The sequence below is a fragment of the Penicillium alfredii genome (genome assembly GCF_028826965.1).
Source record: "Penicillium alfredii strain IBT 34128 chromosome Unknown utg000007l_segment0_segment0, whole genome shotgun sequence".
Classification (NCBI taxonomy): Eukaryota; Fungi; Ascomycota; class Eurotiomycetes; order Eurotiales; family Aspergillaceae; genus Penicillium; species Penicillium alfredii.
The window spans coordinates 1,387,936-1,409,395 of NW_026622704.1; the positions used below are offsets into that span (position 1 = coordinate 1,387,936).

Genomic DNA, 21,460 nt, shown 5'->3' on the forward strand with positions numbered 1-21,460 from the left:
GTGCGGGCACATTGGGGGAGAGAGAACCCGGGGAGCAGAGAAACTTGATCTTTTTTTCTTTTCTTTTCTTTTCTTTTCTTTTTTTTTTAGTTCGTCCTTTGGCTTATTGTGAAAGAAAACCGACTGGGAATTCACGAAGATTGGCAGAGGAGATTGACGTCCAGGGGCGATGAAGAAGCTCTTGGGTCGGAAAGTCGGAGCACTTCTCTTCCGTGGATTATCTGGTCTGGATGTGTTTCATCGACGATTCAAAAATACAAACAAATAGAAGACAGAAACATATATTTAAAAAAAAAAGAAGAAGAAAAAAAAGAATCTCTACATCCAACATGTATTCTCCCCATCTTCATCCATTTCCAGGGCTCATTCAGACGCATTTGTCAGCGTTGATCCTTCCAATGACAAATTTCATGAACCAGGGACTTGGTTGATCGCATTCTTCTAGGGCGATAAGGGTCATTTGGTAATGCCACTAGAGGGACAAAGCACGGCATATATAAGCTTAAAATTAAAGAGTCAGGTCCATACCACTTCAGGCTGGGGGATCTATGAGCTGACAAATGATCCCCGCAGACCCAAGTGAGATGATAAGAGTATTTAGAGAGTTATTTCTCTGGACATTTTGAAATAAATCAATCGAGTTAGAACACCCAGGGCTTACTCTTTTGTAACTTTTCACGATGCGTCCCACCACCGTCGGAGTCGTTTCGATCGGGGACATGGGGTTAGGCATTGCGAAGCTGTTGCATGCTCACGGCTACCGCGTGGTGACTGTCGGCGAGGGGAGAAGGTATGTTGGCCCTGCCAACCAGCAAATAACCAATTACTCAACTTCTAGTGAGCACACCCTCGCGCGAATCCACTCGGCTGCCATCGAGACGCTCTCGGATCAAGACCTAGTCATCCAGGCAGACTACGTGCTGTCTATCGTGCCGCCGAAACACGCACGGACTACAGCGCAACGGCTTGCCGAGGCAGGCCGGTTGCCCGACACGGCCACCCGAAGGCAGGCCATCGAGGATGCGGCCGGGCAGCCCGAGCGATCTCGGCTCTACTACGTCGAGCTCAATGCAATCCCTGCGCGAATGGCCCAGGAAATTAGCGAGGAGTTGGTGGACGCCCGATGCCATTTTTTGGACGGTGGGATCATTGGCGGCCCGCCACAGAGCACGCAAGACGGGACCTGGACCAGACCCAGTCTGGTGCTGTCGGGCACAGTGGACCTGCCCCCCACATTCCCACCACTGGCCTCGGTGCTGAATATGAAGCTGGTGTCGCCGCAGATTGGTGCGGCATCCACGCTCAAATTGTCCTTTGCCGCGTTGACCAAGGGACTCACGGCCCTGTCAATCCTGTCCTTTTCCACAGCGCAGCAGGAGTCACTACTCCCAGAGTTGCTGGAACACCTCGACCAATATTCTCCACGCACGGCCGCGCTCGCTCGGAATGGAGTCGTCGGGATGAGCCCCAAAGCGTACCGTTGGGTGGAAGAAATGCACGGGATCGGGGAGGCGTTCGACACGGAAGGTGGGTGGGACGGGGTTGGGGGCAGGATTTATGGCGGATTCGCAGAGATCTACCGCAGCATCGCCGAGGATCCGGTGCTGGGGGTGGAACGAGTCGAGAATCGAACCAGAGGTACCACCGTTGATGATGCAGCGCAGTTGATTGCCCGAGCACGACATCCAATGTCATCAGGAGGGGGCCGGGGGGATTGAGGTGCCAAGCTTCTTTGTTACATGTCTTGTAACGGTTCTGTCCGCGTCATCGTTGGACCTCGAGAGGTACAACTTAGAACGTGGAGAGTGATAATCTTATATTCCTCCCTTCTTTTCTTCTATCTTCTATCTTCTCCATTCCCCGGATTTACTCACCTTGGCCATCAATTCTTTAATTCTCCAGTTCTCCAGTTCTCCAGTTCTCCAGCAAGTAGCAATTCCCAATCTCACCCTAAGCGGTGAGGCCTGGACGAACCAGAGCTGGCGATCACGACATTTCTCCATTCTATCAGATCATCGTGAAGCTTTGCTGGATTCCCCTCTTCTCCCCCCCTTTTTTTCCCTCTCTTTTTGCTTCTTTTTTTCTTCTCTTCCCTTTGGCTTCTTTTCTATTCGTGGCTTCCGCGTCATGCGCCAATGAGCTAGTCGCCCCGTAGGTGAATCTGGAAACGCCAATCTCCGAGACTCTTCAAGATCCTGGCGTTTTTCGCCTTGTTTTTTTTTTTTTCTTCTTAATTTCTTTTTCTATTTTTCTATTTTCTTGATTTTCCTGATTCCTTGTACTCTGATTGTTTCTGCCGAGATCGTCCCCTCTTCGTGATCTGGGGTTCCGTGGAAAAGAAAGCACCTGTCTCTCTCTCTCTTATAGCCCTAACAAGAGGGCTACGGGTCATCAACCATCCCTCCCCTCCTATTGATTTCTTCTTCCTTCACTTCATCATGCCCGAGGACCAACCTTCTCGTCCTACCCACGACAAAATCCAAAACTTCAATTTTTTGCTGTCTCGCCAGGACAAGAACCGACAATACTCGTTTGACGCTGACACCGGGCTGGCCCCGTTTGCCAACGTGAACATGGATTACGATCAAACCGAGGGCATGGGGGGTCTCTCGGTCAGTTCCTACGATAGCATCGATGATGACCGCAGCTCGCTGGATCTGCGCGGGTATCCCTATCAAGGTACGTCCAAAAGCTGGCAACTGTTGTGTTGCCCACACGTTGCATTTGTTGCGCCATCATCTTGCCTTCTGGTTCGTCTTGTTTTTTTGGGGGATCCTGGTCAGAATGGCAAGCAGATCTTTCTCAATTTTGATCTCGTGAGGCCAATTCCTGCATCCTGAATCTTTCCGTCAGCTTCGGGCTGTATCATATCTCCCCCTACTCTTTTTCCCCTTGAACATTCAACTTATTTCTCCCTCGAACACTGTCTATTATATTTTTTTTTATTTCCCTTCAATTCTTCTTTCTCTCGTTTAAGCTCCCACGAGGCTGCATGCAGTCCCAAGTGTCGGTGCGTTTGTGGGAGATCCCCCGTCCGTGAGCTCAATAGCGAGCACGCAATCCCGCATCCCGATGACACGCTGGCTGCCTGCTTAACCCCCTTCGGGCTGAGCTTATATGGGACAAGAATGATTGCGTGCACTCTCCCTTGATAGTTTTCTTATTGTTTTCCCCGGGGGAGGAGGGGGTTGGAAGCTCTTGAACTCTTGATCGCTTACCCCAGACAATTATAGGCTCCGGCGACAAGTCCATCAACTACTCGATTCCCGACCAAATGATGCCGTACTCGGCTCACTCCATCTATCCGCCCGTCCCCTTTGCGCCCGATGAGCTCGGCCATGCTCCGGGGGCCCTGACACCGTCAGATGTGTCGTCATCCATCTCGCCACCCAACGGCCAGATGGGCAACACCAAATACAGCACTTCGATCCCCGGGGATCGCATCGCCGCCGCTCTCGGCCAGGAAGAGCATGTGAGGTTGGCCGCCGAAGAGGACCGGCGCCGTCGAAACACCGCCGCCAGCGCCCGCTTCCGCATGAAGAAGAAGCAGCGTGAGCAAGTCCTCGAACGGACCGTCCGCGAGACCACCGAGAAGAACGCCTCGCTGGAAGCCCGCGTTGCCCAGTTGGAAATGGAGAACCGCTGGCTGAAGAACCTCCTGACCGAGAAGCACGAGGCCAACACGCGCATGCCTCCGCCCAAGGACAGCTCCGCGCTGAAACCCAAGGCAGCCGGCCAAAAACATATTCAGCCCAAAAAGAAGGGCGTCGGCACCGACGAGTGACGTCGCAAAATCAAAGCGGGCTGGATTTTTTCTTTCTTTTTCTGTCCATTTTTTTACTCCGGTCTCTTGTTTTGTATCATCTTCTGTTGCATCTTATTTCTATCTAGTTTGATCTTGCTTTTGCTCCTACTATTTTGCTCGAGTGTGTTGTTTTCTCATCCCCGATGCGACGGAAGAACAGCACCCATGACGATGTCACGACCTTTCTCCAAATTCTGGTTCTGCTCGACTCGGGATGTAGATATCCCGAGCGTGGCTTCTTCGGCTTTCAAGGATGGTCTTTGCTTGTGTACTTTGGGATACGATCACTTTCGCTTTTCTTGCTGATTTGTTATTTTCTATCTCTACTCTTTGCCTCTCGTCTCCTAGCCCCGGGCTCTCTCTATATCCCTATACCCAGGCTCTCTTCCTCTCTTCCAGTTTTCTTCTCCATTGCCTTTCTTTCTCATATTTTTATGGGTTCTTACGGGTTGCTTTTATGTGAAGGCGTGTTTTCATTCTCCCTGCTCCCTGCCCAAACCAGGGGTGGTTTGGGTAGGGGTGACGGGAGAATAGAGGGCGGTGTTGTGATTCTCTTGCTTTTGCTACTTGGGGACGTGGGCTTGACTTACTCGTATGCGTTTACTTTTTTTTATGGACCAGATGAGATCTTCACGAGTGATTGAGTGATTCATACCAATGATCACGTATGCTTAGTGATTCCCGAGGGCCCCCATATCTGGACCTTGGGTACGGTACTCCACTATGCGTTCATTCCAGTAAAATGATGGCTCAGCCTAGTATAGGCCGAGCAAATCGCTCCAGTGTAGCTAAGCTTTCCGCCCCACACTGATAGTCTATACATACCCTCGAGCCCGCTATGTACAGTGCCTTTGTGCTGCTTTAGTCTGGTTGTTGGGGAATATTGCTAGACACGGTTCATAATATTGGATGGACGGTTTCCTCCTTCTTTGTTGGGTTGGACGAAGAGAATTATTCTCAAATATTGACCACAAATTGACAAATTGCCCTTGGTGCCTTCAAAATAAATTATATCTAGGCACCCTGATGTCTGCTATCTGTCTTTTTCATTGCAACTGCATGAATTGCATCCTTGGGGTTCTTCGAGTAAAGCACAGGTCTAGAAGTATAGCAACGCCCCAGAATTGTGGCCTATGATGTACTCAACTTGCCACGGCGGTGGATAAAGAGGTATTTGAAATTGGGACTTGCGTCGAGAGTCCGAGTTCTCTATCAGATATTCCTACCACTTCAGTGGCATTTATTTTAGTACAGACCTTCAAAGAGTCAACAGAGCACAGCTATGAAACAAGAGATGTAATTCATCTGGACTCCTAGCATCTACCATCTACCATATAATAGTTAAAACATACACAGGCAAAAGACTGGAGCCTTACCATTATCGTCTGCCGAAAACAACTTGCGCTATGAGCATCTCCCAGGAAATGACATTCGCATAAACCGGGTTCTAGGGTCTAGTCTCCCGGGAACCCAATCAATTCAAGGGAAGAGGGCAGAGCATTGCTTCCAAGACTCGGCCGAATACATCATGGGGTAGCCGTTGATCAGTACATTAGCAGAGGCGAGGACAAAGCAGTCAGTCGGTCGATCCGATCACACCACCGGGCCTAAGTTATAGTGATCGTGCAGTGGCTGCAGGCTTAGTTGATTTTCCATGCGAACATGTTCATGGGGCGAAAATGATTTGTATCTGTGGAGTAGATTGAAGGGAAAGATAGCAGTCGGGAGTTTTAGGCTCTCTTGTACGTGTGGTATAGACATGACCGAAAGAAATGAGAAGAGGAGGGAGAAGAAGGTTGGGGTATAACCATGATATGAATGCCACGCTCGAACTAATACAACCACAAAAACATTGTGGGTACCTTGACCGGAAGCTTGAGAAGAAAAAAATTCTTATGGCCTTCTCGCTTCAATCTATTGCCACCTGCTTGCACTCGGCTGGGACTTGGCCTGTCTTCTTTTTCCTCTTGATATTTTCGCTACCTAATCTGGCAAATTAGTAGAATAATTCATCTCGAGAACGTAGTTCCAACTTGGGTATTACAATCCGAATGAGATCGTACCTACCGCCCCTTACTAGCTCTCTGTCCATATTCACTCGATAACAAGGCGTACGTGCCAACAAATACTGGTTCTTACCCTACCTAACTCTATTCTAAGGCATCTAGCTCGTTCCTTACTTAACGAACCCTCTGAGAGGCTTTGGTCATTGATACTATATTCGAATAATTACCAGTCATTTTCTTTAATAGGGCTTCTGTTGTAGTAGCAATGGTCTAGCAAACTACTTAGGCGCCGACAGAAACCTGAGGCACCAAGGCCATTAGGGCTCGGTATGGGCAATAAGCTTGATTTAATAATAACGATAAGAATCCAATATACGAAGTCCCCAATTTTTTTTTCTTTCCTTTTCTTTTTCTTTTTATGAGAAATAAAAATAGTTTCCCTGCTATCGAGCTTTGATTTTATTGTGCAGTTTAACCACAAATTTCCTGCAATTGGTCTGGAGAATGATAGAAAGGTTAGCTACCAATTATTCTTCCCTAGGAAGAAAAAGAAGTGACATATACTGACTTCCTTTTATAGCGTAACCGTCGCCATCCTCAACTTGGCCATCTCTAGTGGATTCCGGCGGCAACGGTCTGAGCAGTCCAAACTGTTTCGAATAGCTGGTTTCGGTTATAGTCGGCATGCTATTTTATTTGACCGACGATTGTTGTCGCTCTTGTCAAGTGCTTCGTTTTAGAGTGGGGTGTTGGCTTGGACTATTAGATGTACCACGATTTACCATTAGAAGTGTACCTAGGATGAGGGGGTTCGCATATCTTGGAAGAAAGGCCTGAATTACTAAATTGGTCTGTAGACTACTACATCTATATAGAACCTTTTTGCAATCTAGCAGTGCACTCGATGCCAGCATCGGTTAACCTTGATATCTACAAAGATGCCCTAGGTAGATCCTTCAGAGTCTCGATTTGACCATGGGAAGAGTTCATGTTCGGTATGGCATATTTTTTATTCTTCAGAAACATTCGTATGTTAGGGTTAGTAAAGAGGAGGAAAACAACCAACCTTGACTGCGGGATCTCTTGAAAACTCGCATCCTATTAGGACCTGCATGGGGCCGGGCGCCAGGCATTGGGCTGGCTGTGTTGAAGTCCCAAGACTAAAAAGGCCGGACTTCAAAAGTCGAACAAGATCCATCATATCCCATCGTTCTCTGCATGGTCGCGATTCGGCTCTGTGATGGTTGCGCATTGGGAGGGTGGGGGGAGGGGATAGGGAGATATGCGTATAGTCGCGAACCTACCGTTGGTGGCGACGTCTATATACGCATAGGTTTACCAGAGCAGAACTAGATGTATATGGAAGCCCCATGAGAAGGAATCTATCGGCGAAGTTGCAATCACAACGCAGGAATTGAAGAAAGCAAAGCAAAGCACGATGTATCAGGAGCTCCTCGAACAAGGAGCTGAGCAGCACCGTCAACTGTGACCAAGGGAAAATTCGAAAAGAGAACGCATGCGAAACATAAACCCGTCAAGAGATGCCATTGGGCTGCTTCAAAGTAGTGCGGCGGAGCGCGCTTTCGATGATGGCATTCAACAGCATCTCGAATGAGATCCCGTTGCTCTCGGAGCTTCCCGGGAGGGGGGAATGGCCCGGAAGGAGACCGGAGATAGGGTTCACCTCCAAGACATTCGGGATGGCGTTCGGCTCGTCCGAGTCAAACCGAATGTCGATGCGTCCCGCATCGCGACATCCAAAGACCTTCCACGCATCCAAGGCGACGCGACACGCAGCTTGGATCTGAGAGTCGGTCAGGGTCAGGTCGTGGTCTCTGTAGACGAGCAGCTTGTCCTTGCTGGACTTGCTCTTTCTGCTCGCAAACTCCGGGTTGGCATGGTCGCTGACTCCGTTGCTGGAGTCACTACTTTCGCTACCACGCTTCTGCCAGATGAATTCTCGGACGCCAATCACACGACTGTCTGCGCCAGCACCCAGAACGCTCACGGTGAGTTCTCGGCCCGGCAAGAAGGATTCCACCAGAATGTCTTCACCCGGGAACTTAGCCTTGAGTTGGCGAATGGCCGGCTCCAACTCGGCGGGCTCGTTCACTTTATTGAAGGTGTCGATGCCCTTGGACGAGCCTTCGGTGACGGGTTTCACAAAGAGCGGGTACTGTGGGCCCTGGCTCGTGAATTTAGGCTGGCTGTCGGGCACTTCCTTGGCCGGGATGACCAAGAAGGGCGACGTTGGGATCTTGTGGTGGTCCAAGACAATCTAAGGTTCGAAGCAATTCATTAGCCGACCGACCCCTTGGAAAATAAACCATAAGATAGATTATTTTCATACCTTAGTGTTTGCCTTGTTCTGGCACAAAGCCATGGTCGCAGCATCAGCAAAGGTATATGGAACCTGATACGCCTCCAGGAGGGCGGGGACCTGCGATTCTCTCGCAGTCCCATAAAATCCCTGCGCCATATTGAAGGCCAGGTCCCAGCCCTTGTGCTCACCGGCCGCCAGCTGTTGGACCAGGGACTCAACCCCCGGGACCAAGATAACATGGTGGCCCAGTTTCTTGAGCGCCGACGAGACCGCCTGGGTTTCGCCGTCGTGCGTGAGAGCAGCACAGTCCTCTTCGGAATACCCGAGTTGGATGTAATTCGATCGCCTTTCGGAGATCAGGGCTATACTGAGACCAGCACCGTTGGCTTCGACCACGAGGTCGGGTCCGTTGGGTTCACCCATGATGGCAGGTCGATGAAGGGCTGCGGATGGAATAGAAGAGAATAAAACGGGACTCGGGTGAAGACTAATCATCACAGATCAAGTTTGATCCCTGCCAGTCCCAATTCGAAGAAAAGCCATGGGCAAAATGGGGAAGCAAAGAGTAGAAAAGAAAGCAACGGCTGTTGCTAGTTGCTCTGAGATGAAACAAGGAAAAGAAAGAGAAAGAGGCCGTCTAGAGGGGGGGAGTCATGAACGTCACGGTATTTATTTCTGAGTTTCTTGGTGGCACACACCCCTAGCAATGAGCTGATGTCCGGGACCGGACGGAGCACCAATGATGAAAGCTGACCCACCGAACGTGCCGATGTAATCCATGTCCCAGGGCGCAAGACCCCGGATGCAAGTGGGTCGAAGACGAATCGATTGAAACTCTGGCCGATGGTGTGATATCAACGTTTTGGCGAAGAACCGGAAAAAGAGCGCCCATCTGCCTGTTGCCACCGCCTTCCCCCACACTGGTCCGTGCACGTGCTCCGGAGGTACAAGACAGTACTTGGCCGGTACTCGATCTACTGCGATCAACTACCATTAAACCGAGTAGACATGAGTATATCTACCTCGAGAGTACTTCATCAATCTGGGACGCTTGGATCTCCCCCTTGTCAGACGGGCGTTATTTAGCGGTAAACAATGGTGGGTTCTCGAGTTTGTCACGACTTGGCTATGTGGAGCCCCAGATTTCTGGTTGGACTACTCAGCTTCTCCAGGGACTTCGACGGTTACTATAGATAGGCTCTGCGTTAGATACCTGACTAGTGTGGTGTCCAGTGAACCCTTGGAGCTACTGAGATCTGAGGCAGATAAAAAAAGACAAATTCATTAAAACACCTAAAATTACCCGGAGCAGTTCTCTCCGAACACAACAAACCAAAGACAAAAACACATCCAACAAAACAAAACGGCACGAGATGGTATTACATTGATTAGGAAAACCCACACGCATCTTGTCCTTGGTCGTCCTGTTCTGGCCGATGTCTGCCAATTGCAAGGTCTGCGCATTGAGAACAGCCAACGGAGAGCAAGCACAACCCGCGGGTACTATATCACGACGTAACAAGAGTCATCAAGTGAACAAAAACACACGGGAGGATCACGGAGTAGGCATTGCGCAATTTAATTCTCCTGGCAGATCTGATGCGGCTCGGAAGAAACCACACCAGACTATCACGAGCGACAGACGCGCCAATGAATTAGAGAAAGCAGGAGCCGTCAGATCCGTGAGCAGTTGGAAAGTCATTCTGAAATTCCAGATTAGGCCGTGATGGGCTCCCGCTCCTCTTCGCGGCCTCGCGATGCCTCGCCGTCCATAGTGCTGACGCCATCCTCGCCGTCCTCGGGCTGGTAGCTCGGGTGCTGGTCGGCAGGGAGCCAGGAGTCGCGGTCACCGGTCAGGGGCTGGTCCTGGACGGACAAGTCGACGCCCTCACGGTTCTTGGAGACAGTGTCGCGGTGGTGCTGGGACAAGGTGCGCGAGCGCTGGGACAGCCCGGACTTGACCACGGCCTTGGAAGTGACCCAGTTGCTCAGCGCATCCTCACAGTCCTGGATGATGGCCTTGCTGGCATCATAACCGTCGTACGCGTGACGAGTCTCCCCGGGGGTCACGGGGGTGTCATCGATGAGGTCGAGCAGGTGCTTGCCGTATCCGGCGACAATGGCGACCTTCTCGCAGTGCTCGCGCAGCGCATCGAACTGGTACTGGAAGGCCGCCTTGACCTTCTCTCGCGTGATGTTGGACAGCTGCGCCTCGGCGACCAGGGATTCGGCCTCGGCACGGACCAGCTCCTGCTCAAGGACGACGATGCGCGGCGAGTTGGGGTCCTTGTACTTAAGCTTGGCGATCTCGTCGGTGATCTTCTGCTTGCCTAATTTGCGCATATCATATCAGTATCAGGGAGGCTTCGATCACAATTGGTACGGTGGGGGTCTTACGGTCACGGCTGGGCTGCACGGAAGCCTCAATGTTCCGGATACTCTTGACAGTGACCCGGTACTGGTCGTAGCGGTCGACGAAGAGATCCTCCAGCTCACCGATCTCGTAGATCAGAACACCAAGCTTGTCCGTCACATCCGACACGTCCTCGTCGCATGCCTCACCCCAGACGGAGAGTTGTTGCTAGCCACCGAGTTAGCTCCCAATATGCGCCGAGAACCACTCCGACTTAATCCACCTACCGCGACCTCCATGCGCTCTCTCGCGACGAGCTCCATGCTGCGCATGACGTTCTTCTCCATCTTCACGAGCTGCGACAGCTTCCGGGCGAGATCGGGCCCGAAGGTACCGGCGGCATTCTTACGGAACGCATGGCCTAGTTGCAGAAAAGAGTCAGCGATTGAATGATTTCTAGATGACCATCGATTTAATATGTTCGTTGGCGAAGCTATCCGCGGAGGATGACGGCCCGATTAGGGAGCATCGAAATGAATCGCATCGCAACCGTGAAAAGCGCCCCGTTTTTTTTTTTTTTTCTGTTCTTCTCGATTACTCAAGAACCAAATGTCACACTTACCCAGGCCACCTTTCCCCAGCCATCTGTTCGTCTTGGTTGTGGACAATGGCGGCGGGGGGTTCTCGATCTGCGAGGCGGTCGGGGCGCGCGTCTGGCGCATCGAATAAGTGCGATGCATGGCGGATCGTTCAGGGGGCAAACAATTGAGAAAAAGGAGAGAGAGTGAACGGGATGCCTGGAGATAGAAAATAAGAAAGAAAAAGAAAAAAGAAAATTCGGGCAGAAGTGCCTTGCGCAGTAGTGACGTGAGCTAAAAGAGGGGGGTTCTCTTTTTTCTTTTTTCTCTTTTTTTCTCTTTTTTCGCGGAGGCCACGGAAGAGACGATTGCGACGCGATCGGCACTGGGGGTAGAGTAGACAGTGTAGAGGGCAACTTCGATGATGGACTCGACTCTCCCCCTTTTTTTCTTTCTTCTTTTCACTCGTTTTTGGGCGAGTTGTGCCTTCCCTGAGAGAATGACGTCGACAACTTGCAGGAACGTCGATGAGCCACACACGGGGGAGCAGGAAGAGGAAGAGAGAGCGCGCAATTAACTTCGAGTGGCTTCCTCCACTCTAAGCTCGCCGTGGAGAGACTCCTGATTTCCACTCGACCCAATCATCGAGTTTGTTGCATCGCGATCGGCGACGTCATCGATCGTGTCTGATGTCATGAGCTTTTCCGTTCGTGTTCCTGCGCCAAAGAACCACACTCGATCATGTCATGATTCGCCCAGCGTTGCATTACGTCTGGCTACTTTTTCCCCCGTCTGGGAATGAAGGTATCTGCTGGGGGGAAAAAGGAGAACATATGCGATCATGACCTGATCGTCAGTTGGAATGCCAGAACACTGCTTATTAGGTCTGCTCGGGCGGATCAGTGGGGTCCATTGGCACCTGCGAACACTGGTACACTAACAAGCTAGCAGTTCTGCACGAAGCCACGGTGGCTGAGTGGTCTACCCGTCTTGGGGGAGGGGGGGCGAAAGGGCTCATTAGTATGGTTGAGGTTCTACATGTACGGAAAAGAAAGAAAAAAAAAATCTTCCTATGATTCATGGGCGCCTGCAGGTGTCTTCCGCTTCTTGCTGGTATCTGTGCTGGCATTCTTACTGCCCCGCCGCTTGCTAGGCTTGGGCGAGGTAGAGGGTTCGTCCACCCCATCCTCGACTACCCCTGATCCTTGACCGGTTTGGGCTTCCTGTCGCAGTCGACTGAACGCCTTTTCCATGCGACTAGCTCCACCGCTGCGGATGCGAGGTGCAAATGCCCCAGCGCCCTGAGGTCCCTGCATGAACTGCGTGATGTTCGACTGCGTACCTTCTTGGTCGCGCCGATTCATGTCGCGGATGACGGGGACAAGAATCTCGTCGGTGCGCTCCTGGCTCCAGCCGACGGTCGTCATAAGAAAATGTCTCAACCCATTGAGGTCTGGCACACCCCACTGAAACTGGGAACGGTCCGAGTCCACTTCGGGTTCGAGATAGGCCGCTGCAACGCGGGCATCGGGAAAGGCCGGCGGCAGGAAGATCTTCGAAGCCTTTTTGCGGAATTTCTTGCGGAAGGCGAGATGAACATCGTCGGGAATATTTATGCCCATCTGAATCTGAGTCCACCAATCTCGGAACTCCTCGAGACTCGTAAACTCAGTCAAGATCTCTAGGGCCGTGACAGGACCAATACCAGGGATGCCCTCTGTATAATCGCTCCCAAGGAGATAGGCAAAGCTAATAAGCTTCTGGCGGTGAAGGGCATACTCTTTTTCAAAATCCGTGGCGAGATAGCATTCCACGTATTTGCTTTGGTTAAACATATTCTTGTAGACCCGGGTACCTCCAAAGAGGAAGGTATCGCTGTCGTCCGTTACAATGCCGTCCACGAGGCCCAGCGATACGAGCTCGGCGCACTGCGCTTCGGCCTCCATAGGTGCGGTGATGTAAGGCAGCCCGAAGAGTGTTAAGAGTTGCTGGCACTCGTTGATCATGATCTGGGTCACTTCATCTGCATCGCGGCGGTCTTTCTTCTGCTGAGACCGGAGTTGCTTCAACTCTTGCTCGTAATCAAAAGCCGCTTTATCGGGTGCAGCAGAATTAAGAATTTTGGCAAATCGGACATGTTCTTCCCCTTCAGCTGCAAGCTGTCTCAAAAGATCTTCATCCTCTGGATCGCTGTACTCGCCCTGGTCCTCAAGTAGGGCTGCTGGTTGACCGACCTCTTCGAAAACCCGAGGGTGCTCATTGGCAAAGATTGTGATTTCAGGCACTTCGGGAACTTTGGGAGCTTCAGGAGCTTTGGCCGGTGGCTGAATAAACACGTCTTCAAACTCAGGTGACGGTGATGCCTCGACACGCGAAGGTTGCTCTCCAAGACCGAGAGTTTGTGGCTGATCCAAAGAAGGCCCAGTACGTATTTCCCCGGTGACTTTGTCAGTCCGGACTTGGCCGACTGAGACCTCGGAATCCGCATGCGTTGTATTTAGTGTATTTGGATTGGGCGCGGGAGAATCGTGAGGTTTCTCTTCCACGTCGTCAGCCTGGGTTGTTTCTTCAACTTGATCACCTCCCGCATCCTCCTTGTCCTTTGGCGAATCCGCCTCCAAGTTGATAGCTTCTTTGGTGTCGGACATTTGGTCGACGTCAATTACCTCCGGTGTTCGACGAGCAGAGCGAAATAGAAAATCAGGTGCCGGTTGCTCTTGATCTTTCTCGGGGTCATCGTCAACCGCATCAAGAATAAAATCCGCATTCGAGCGCTCGCCAACAAACCAGGGAGGCAACGGTTCTGTCTTTTTCGGCATATTGGGTTCTTTCACAAAACCACCGGCATCCTCATCAACCCCACCAGAAGGTTTGGCATCTTTCTTAGATTTGGTGAGTTGAATTGATTCAAAGGGAAGCGGACCATTGAATGGATTTAATGCAGGTCTCTTCTTAGAAACCCTGGTTTGTGCCACGGCCGCGGCGAAGTCCATACCATCGTCATCGCTTTCCTCCGCCGGATCTGCCGCAGGCTTGTGAAGGGGTGCCGGGTCAATAGGTCGATTGATGGAAATTTCAGGCATCTCCTCATCATGATCTTCGTTATGCTGCAATGATAAAGCGAGGGCTTTCTGTAGATCATCATCTTCTTCATCCTCGAAAAAGCTATCGACGTGGCGGTTCTGGTCCTGAATATCAAAATTTTGTTCATTGCGAACGAACAGCGAATCATCCTCGACATCTTGCGTTGCGGACGGCTGTGACGGAGTTTGGCGGGATTCATCAAAAGCTCTTCTCATGCCTGAACTCTCCCTCGCCTGCTCGAGAGATTGATCGAAGATACCTTTTTGAAGAAAAGGGAGCCGAGGAAGTCGGTTCAAGCCTTCAATAGGCACATCCTCGAAGACATCTTCATCCGACGCCTCGTCTGGCTCCGAGATGATGTCTGGCAGGTCATGTTGGTCCACATCAATGGGTTTGTCCTCGCGGCCTTCATCCTTGTTTCCTACCACCCCTAGAACCCAGCCGCCTTCATGTTCGCTGTCCTTGACCAAAACATACTCTTTTCCACGCTCTCCAGCAATCCGCTGTCCGGAATTATAAAATGCCTCTTCCCCGTTCATGCCATTAATATTCATAAGTCTTTGTGTCAGGTCGTTTCGTTCCGCGACCCGATCAATCTGGAACTTCGAGAATGCCATCCGGTCAGGAAACATTCGGTCCAATTGCTCCTTGGAGTAGCCCATTCTCAATCGACTTCTCAGTCGAGCTGCGTTTAGAATGTTGTAACGATCGGTTGCGGGGAGACTGATGAAAAAGGGACCATCGAAATCGATCTTGGAGAAATCATAGAGGTTGATATCTTGCCCCTGGTGGAACTGCCTCGCATACTCCTCCAGTTCCTCTTGAGACATGATCCGCGGGTCATTTGGAGCTCCCATTTCTTCCAATGAGACATCCATATTCGGTAGATGATAGGCGTCTTTCTTCTTAAACCGGCGACTTTGCTGTCTTTCTTTCTCAGTCATGAGGGTCTCGTCTGCATATACCGGTACGTCAGGAACTGTCTCTTCTTGCTGCGAGCGGCGCTTATTTCGTCGCGCTTCTGCTTCTTCCTCGGCACTCCGTTGCATTTGTGCCGCAAGCAACTTGCCCGCCGTCCTCGCCGCATCTTCTCTACGACCCTCGCGTCTTTGCTTGCGACCGGCAATAGTCTGTCGCTTGAGAACTGGGGCACCGCCATCAAAGACAAAGACAGGGCGAATCCCGAAATACAACAACTTGCATATCCGACGAAAGAATCCGACGATGTGCGAGTTACGCAGTGCATTCCCCTCCTGGTCGCGCACTGCCTTCAGAAACTGGTATATCCAAATGGATGCATCGACGGCCAGTCGCTTCTTGTTGAGCGTCTCGAGTTTGATGGGTCGAGCACAAGGCTGCAGGACTGTCCACAGCCCGGTGACACCCATTTCGAATCAAAAATACACGTCATGGAATGGTGCCAAGATATTGCCCTAGCATTGTACAGTCACTAAGAGTGAGCACGATTCTCACGGGTGGCTGTTTCGCTGACTTGACGAGAGTCCGCGTCGCCACTCAACACGAGAGCGATATCACGTGCCTTATGTTCCCCGTTACAGACTAGTGTGGGTATGGCTTATGTAATATCATTTTTAGAGAAAAGACGGCAAATCAGGAAGTGGGATGGTCGATGAGAAGCAAAAGCTGATCTTCTCCATGTGGGTAGCCGCCCGTAGCAATGTCTCTCTCCCTTGAGGTGAGTGCGGATTCCTCGATGGTATCCATGGATAGATAGTGGGCTGCCTCACTGACTTCCCACATACAGCACATCGATGCTTGTCTTCCTATAACTGCTCTGCAAATATTTGTTTGGGATGATCGTCGGTTGATACTACAGGGCCAAGGCCCGTTCGTTCGGGTGATTGATGACAGAACCGGTGATGTGTCGGCTCAGGTTCAGACCTTCCGAAGAAACAACGTCCATGGGTTCATCACTCTCAAGCAAGAGCGACAGGAAGACGGGACAAGCCATGTACAAATTCTTGTCTGGGGCGGTCGATCGCTCCGGAAGGTTGATCTATCTGTTGGTCCCGCTAGTACAGTGGCATTGTCCGTGTCCAGCGCCGAATTTCTTGCTCCCGACTGGATTATGAGCGGATGCGCCTCTGCCCGCAATGAGCCCCAAGGAGCTTTCGTGGTGACAGCCAACAATGCATTGCTGAGTGTGGAATTAACAGAGAGTGAGACCTCAGAGTACTCCACAGCAATTCATATATACCAATTGGCAACCAGTGTCAAATCTATTCTATACTCGGCCGACGTGATCGCCTTATCAGCCGCCCATATCCTGATTACCGCTGGGACTGTCTTTGGGGAGATTATTGTCTGGTCTTGTTTTGTGGATGGCACAAAACCACATAGTGGCGATGTTGTTGGTTCGATTCACCATTTCTTCACCGGGCATGACGGGTCGATCTTCGATGTTCGTATCTCCCCGAAGATCGCATCATTGAATGGGACTCAATCTGGTCGACTCTTGGCAAGTTGCAGCGATGATCGGACTGTCAGACTCTGGGATATCTCCGACTGTGAGAACAAAACATCCCAGGACCCTTCGGCGTACTCCACGGACGGCTTCGAACTCCGATGCACCGGGTTTGGTACTGGTGAAGCACGCGATCAAGGTATAGGGTCCGAATCATGTGTCGCAAAAGCATTCGGTCACGTTGCTCGCATATGGGGCATTCACTTTCGCCCCATCGAAGACCGTTATCAGACAAGAATCGGGCTAGTATCACGCGGAGAAGATTCCACGTGTGCATTTTGGGATCTGACCTGGGAGTCGTCTCCAGAGGGAACAACAACGTATCAGCTGCTCCAGACTTCTTGGGCCCATCGCCATTCTGGGAAACACATTTGGTCTCTCGACCTCTGCAGCTTTGGCTCCGATACTTCTATTCACACAGGCGGTGCCGATGGTGCTCTCAAAAGTTTGACCATAAAGGAAGCCGACGACAAGTCAGGGGCCCATAATGCCTGCCCTTCATCGATAAAAAACGATGCCACTAAAAGGGTGAAGCAGTCCAATTTCCAGGGACTCAAAACGTTCGCCTTTGTCGCACAGGACTGCTTTATTGCGTATTCAACACGCAGTGAGATTCAGCTTGGATACGTGAGCCCAGGAACAGACAGAAATGTCTCCTGGGAAACAATCTGTGTCGCAGAGGATCTTCGCACTTTTCTGGTGATGACAGGGTCGCCCCAAAAAGGACTGGCATTACTTGCCAACGCGCAAGGCCTGGTATACCTGTATAATCACAGCACAAAATCGGTCTCCAACCTCGCAGAGATAAAAGGTCGACCACTTGGCCTTTTCATCCTTCAAAGCCAGCCTCCTGGATTGGAGGGTTCCTCGGAGCGGCTCACTTTCTTTGCCACTTATCCCACAGATGACAGGGCAACACTGGTTACCGTTACGAAGTGGAATTCGGGTCATCCACATGTTGAGATGAATACCTTCAGTCTGCCATCTGGATTTGTAGTGGCAAGTGCGTCCTTGATCCTCAATGGTCAATATTTGGTGATCGGTTCCAAGCTTGGTGCACTCGCTGTCTATCAAGTTTCGAGTCTTGGTCAATCTTCACAGCCCGTGGTTGAGAAGCGGCGTACCCATGACCGTGAAAGCGTCAATTACATAGGCAGTTTGTCATCAGTGGTCGAGAATAACGAAATTCAAACGGAGTACTTTCTGACTGGTGGCCGAGATGGAAACTATTGCCTGCATGAGGCCTCGGTGCAAGACAAAGGAGATGATGCATTTGCGCTGCAAACAGTGCATCGCACATCTCCTGCTTTTGGAAACATCGAGGGAGCTTATTTTGACGAGGCAACTGGTGATTTGATGTTATATGGATTTAAGTCGCAGCACTTTGTCTTACGAAATGAGTCCAAGCATGCGGACATCGAGTCCATTGCCTCCGGTGGGGCTCGCCGAACCTGGGCGTTTCACCCCGGCGTCAAGGATAAAAGCGACCCGTTGCTTTTATGGAGAGAAGGGCCAGCTCTACGGGCTCGCCGAATTCAACCTGATGTGAACCGCTCACTTCGGGCTGGGGGCCACGGACGAGAAATCAAGACCATGGATGTGTTCAACGCTACTGGTGGGAAGCCATCGCTTTTCGCTACGGGTGCAGAAGACACCATGGTGCGGATTTATACTCCATCATCAGCCGCTAAAAGCCCCTGGGGGAGCTTTAAGTGCCTGCATATTTTGGATACCCACAGAAGCGGGCTTCAGCAAGTCAGTTGGTCAAAAGATGGAAGATATCTATTCACCAGTGCCGCATACGAGGAGTTCTTGGTCTGGAGATTCCGCTGGATACCTTCCTTTGGGCTTGCCACGATTCTCATGGCGGCCAGTCCAAAGGATGACCCGAATTCTGATCTCCGGATCACAAGCTTTGACACGCTGGAAGTGGATGACTCTGACGCCGACCGGGGTTTCCTTGTGTGCCTAGTGTTTTCCAATTCCACGCTCAAGGTAAGTAACTCCAATGTGTTTTTGGTGAAGGCTGATACTAACACTTTGTCAGATTTTCCACTTTTCACCATGCGACGGTGGCCGCTTCACTCTTCTTGCCCGAGGAACCTACATGACGAACTGTTTGACGCAAGCACACTTCTTGATGAGGGACTCCTCTGTGAGTCTCATCACCGCCGCCACGGACGGATACTTTACCCTCTGGGATTTGACCCGCACCCTCGAGCCATTCTACACCATCTCGCAGTCGACTCTAAGACTCAAACAACCTCTCACCAGCTCTTCTTTGGACGCAGAGAAAATCACCTGCGAAAGTCGGTACCAAATCCACTCCAACAGCGTTAAATCCATGGAGCTGGTCCCGCTATCAGAAAGAGCAACGGTGGTCATCGCCGGAGGTGACGACAACTCGTTGTCTGTGTCTCTTCTAAAGACAGCCTCCACGAACGCCAACCCAACCACGCATGTAGCCACGATATCGGTTCCGGACGCCCACACTGCCTCTGTGACCTCGATCAAAGTACTGGGACACCAACAGGCCCAGGCTTCTTCGAGTCCTGAAGCGACAGTTATTACTGTCGCGTCCTCGGGCAATGACCACCGAGTCAAGATCTGGTCTGTCACGGTGGATCCGGCCCATATTGCCAGCCAGGCAATCAATGTCGAGTTTATGGTCGACAGGTACAGTTCCGTCGCGGATATCTCGTCTCTGGGTCTTCTCCGTCGCTCCAGAGATGATCCTGCAGTTTCGGTGCAGGCATCTGCGCCAAGCGAGACGCAGTCGACACTGCTCGTCTGTGGTGTTGGCATGGAAATCCTCGGTATCAACTCATGACTGTTTTCTGTCTTCGACTTGCTTGATGGCGTGACGACATGATGGCATGATGTACATAGCAAAAGCCAAAATATGTATCCAGGCTATATTTGGAGTTCAGCTATAGACGATATGATGAGGGAAGCCGTGATGTTTGTGCCTTGTACCCCCCTCGAGAGCCCGCAAGTTAAGAAAATCCTTCAAGGTCGAGCAAGCAAGAATAAGGAGAATAAACAGTCATGTCCGGGTCATGGTCCCCCTACCCCCCCCCCCCCCCACAGCACTACATAAGTGTCAGGGAGAAGAAAGATAACGGACAATGTAACCAGGGATCCACCGCAAAAAAAAAAAAAAACAGGGGCGAGACCCTCACCGAGCCTCGCCGATAGTCCAGCCCCAGTTCAGGTGGGCTAGAAGGACCGATGGCGATTTACATGAAACTAGTATTGCCCAGAGCGTACATATCATAGGAAAATGGGCAAGATCTTGCGATGCCATTGTGAAGCCATTGGCAATAAATACTAGTCATTCCTCAATAGAGGCTAAGAGTGCGAATATACAGAATGCAAGGAATCCTCCCTGAGACCGTGAGATCCGCAACACACAAAAGTGGCATGAGAATCATCAGACTTGGAACAAAAAAAAGGCAAGAGAGTAAAATGGTCGTCAAAAAAAAAAAAAAAAAAAAAAAACAGAATGCAAAAAGCCACGGAAAAGAAACGCCATGGTATCCCCATTTCTAAACGGAGTGGAAACAAAAGAACGCTTTACGGAGGTGTACATGAAGGGGAACAAGAGGTTTTTTGGGAGGGGTTTTAGACGTGACGGAATGGCTCATAGGCGTTCGACCGCTGGTTGGTCCCGGGGATGTCGTGGCCGTGGACAGGCGGGGGCGGGTAGGAGGTGGTGTGTTGGTGGCCGTAGGGGACCTGACCCTGTCCGGTGGGACCCAGCGGCTCATAGGTGTAGGGGGCCTTCTCGGCCGTCACACTACCCCGGTTGTGGCGCTCACGGTGGCCGTAAGGCGAGCGGCCCGAGCAGCAACACACACTGAAAGTCCAGAAGAGCGCACCGCCGAGGGCAAAGACGGTCGCGAGCCAGGTGGCGGCATACATGTTCTTGCCCATGTCCAGCTTGATACCGTAGGCCTTGAGAGCGGCGGTGCCGCTACCCTCCATGACGGAGTACAGGACAGTTGCGGTGACCGAGGCAGCGGCGGTGAAGAAGAAAGCAACCAGCGAGACCAGAGTGGTCACACAGCTGCCCCAACGGCTGAAGATGGCGAAGATGCCCACCAGCAGCTCGACGAGAGTAGCGACGAAGGCGACCACATACGCGGCAAACATCCACTTGGCCACGGCACGGTAGGCGTTCATGAGCTTTGTGTAGTCCTCCGGAAGCTCATTCTTCACCTGGGAGTCGTTCAGCTTCCAGACCTTGATCGGGTCGAAAGCGAAGGCCTTGGTCGGCTTGGAGCACCAGGTCGTGTCGGTCTTGCCGTTATTGATCTCGCCATCGCAGTATCCCCACAGGCCAATCGAGTAGAAGTCCTTCAATTCGCTGTTACCGTTCTGGAGTTGTTTCAGGAAGTCTTGCACATCTTGGGTGTCGACATTGGTGATGTGGTTCTCGCTCAGGATCTGGTCGATTTTCTGTGTTGTTGCGGAGCCTGAGCTCATGTTCTGGATGTTGACCTGTTGGGAGTTAGGGGTCGTGTTGATAGTTAATTTCCAGGTAGTCTCAACTTACCCGAAGGAAGTACAAATCATTCAAAGTGTTCGAGGTGGAGTTGGTGCAGCCCAGGCCGACCATGATAATGCAAATCAAGGCGGCGATGGTGAACACATAGGGCGTGAAAATACACGCAACGCGACCGGCTTTCCCCATGATGAATCGAGGGTTGGATGGAATTGATGGAAAGAAGTGAAAGAGAGATGGATGAAGGGGAGAGAGAGAGAGAGACAGGGGCCGATGGTTTTTATGCTGGAGTGATCGTCCCTACCCTTGCTGCGTCAGA

General features: G+C 51.3%; 7 protein-coding genes across 7 annotated transcripts; 3 read left to right on the forward strand and 4 right to left on the reverse strand.

Moving 5' to 3' along the window:
- Positions 1-680: 680 nt before the first annotated feature.
- On the forward strand, positions 681-1,718 carry NUU61_005190 (Dehydrogenase multihelical; the record flags this gene model as incomplete). The annotated part of the gene is made up of 2 exons (XM_056655772.1): positions 681-790; positions 839-1,718. The coding sequence occupies 2 exons, from the start codon at positions 681-683 to the stop codon at positions 1,716-1,718; spliced, it is 990 nt and encodes a 329-aa protein (XP_056511385.1).
- Positions 1,719-2,438: 720 nt separating this feature from the next.
- Positions 2,439-3,784, forward strand: NUU61_005191 (bZIP transcription factor; the record flags this gene model as incomplete). Its single annotated transcript, XM_056655773.1, has 2 exons — positions 2,439-2,679; positions 3,234-3,784. 2 exons carry the CDS (start codon positions 2,439-2,441, stop codon positions 3,782-3,784), a joined length of 792 nt encoding a protein of 263 aa, XP_056511386.1.
- A 3,561-nt stretch (positions 3,785-7,345) lies between these two features.
- NUU61_005192 (D-alanine--D-alanine ligase family protein) lies at positions 7,346-8,557 on the reverse strand (the record flags this gene model as incomplete). The annotated part of the gene is made up of 2 exons (XM_056655774.1): positions 7,346-8,089; positions 8,162-8,557. The coding sequence occupies 2 exons, from the start codon at positions 8,555-8,557 to the stop codon at positions 7,346-7,348; spliced, it is 1,140 nt and encodes a 379-aa protein (XP_056511387.1).
- A 1,293-nt stretch (positions 8,558-9,850) lies between these two features.
- NUU61_005193 (Eisosome component PIL1/LSP1 family protein) lies at positions 9,851-11,227 on the reverse strand (the record flags this gene model as incomplete). Its single annotated transcript, XM_056655775.1, has 4 exons — positions 9,851-10,464; positions 10,532-10,715; positions 10,775-10,908; positions 11,110-11,227. The coding sequence occupies 4 exons, from the start codon at positions 11,225-11,227 to the stop codon at positions 9,851-9,853; spliced, it is 1,050 nt and encodes a 349-aa protein (XP_056511388.1).
- A 908-nt stretch (positions 11,228-12,135) lies between these two features.
- On the reverse strand, positions 12,136-15,537 carry NUU61_005194 (ssDNA endodeoxyribonuclease RAD2; the record flags this gene model as incomplete). Its single annotated transcript, XM_056655776.1, has 1 exon — positions 12,136-15,537. The coding sequence occupies one exon, from the start codon at positions 15,535-15,537 to the stop codon at positions 12,136-12,138; it is 3,402 nt and encodes a 1,133-aa protein (XP_056511389.1).
- Positions 15,538-15,827: 290 nt separating this feature from the next.
- Positions 15,828-19,464, forward strand: NUU61_005195 (tRNA (34-2'-O)-methyltransferase regulator RTT10; the record flags this gene model as incomplete). The annotated part of the gene is made up of 3 exons (XM_056655777.1): positions 15,828-15,845; positions 15,915-18,629; positions 18,682-19,464. 3 exons carry the CDS (start codon positions 15,828-15,830, stop codon positions 19,462-19,464), a joined length of 3,516 nt encoding a protein of 1,171 aa, XP_056511390.1.
- Positions 19,465-20,258: 794 nt separating this feature from the next.
- Positions 20,259-21,330, reverse strand: NUU61_005196 (SUR7/PalI family protein; the record flags this gene model as incomplete). Its single annotated transcript, XM_056655778.1, has 2 exons — positions 20,259-21,137; positions 21,193-21,330. The coding sequence occupies 2 exons, from the start codon at positions 21,328-21,330 to the stop codon at positions 20,259-20,261; spliced, it is 1,017 nt and encodes a 338-aa protein (XP_056511391.1).
- Between the last annotated feature and the right edge of the window lie 130 nt (positions 21,331-21,460).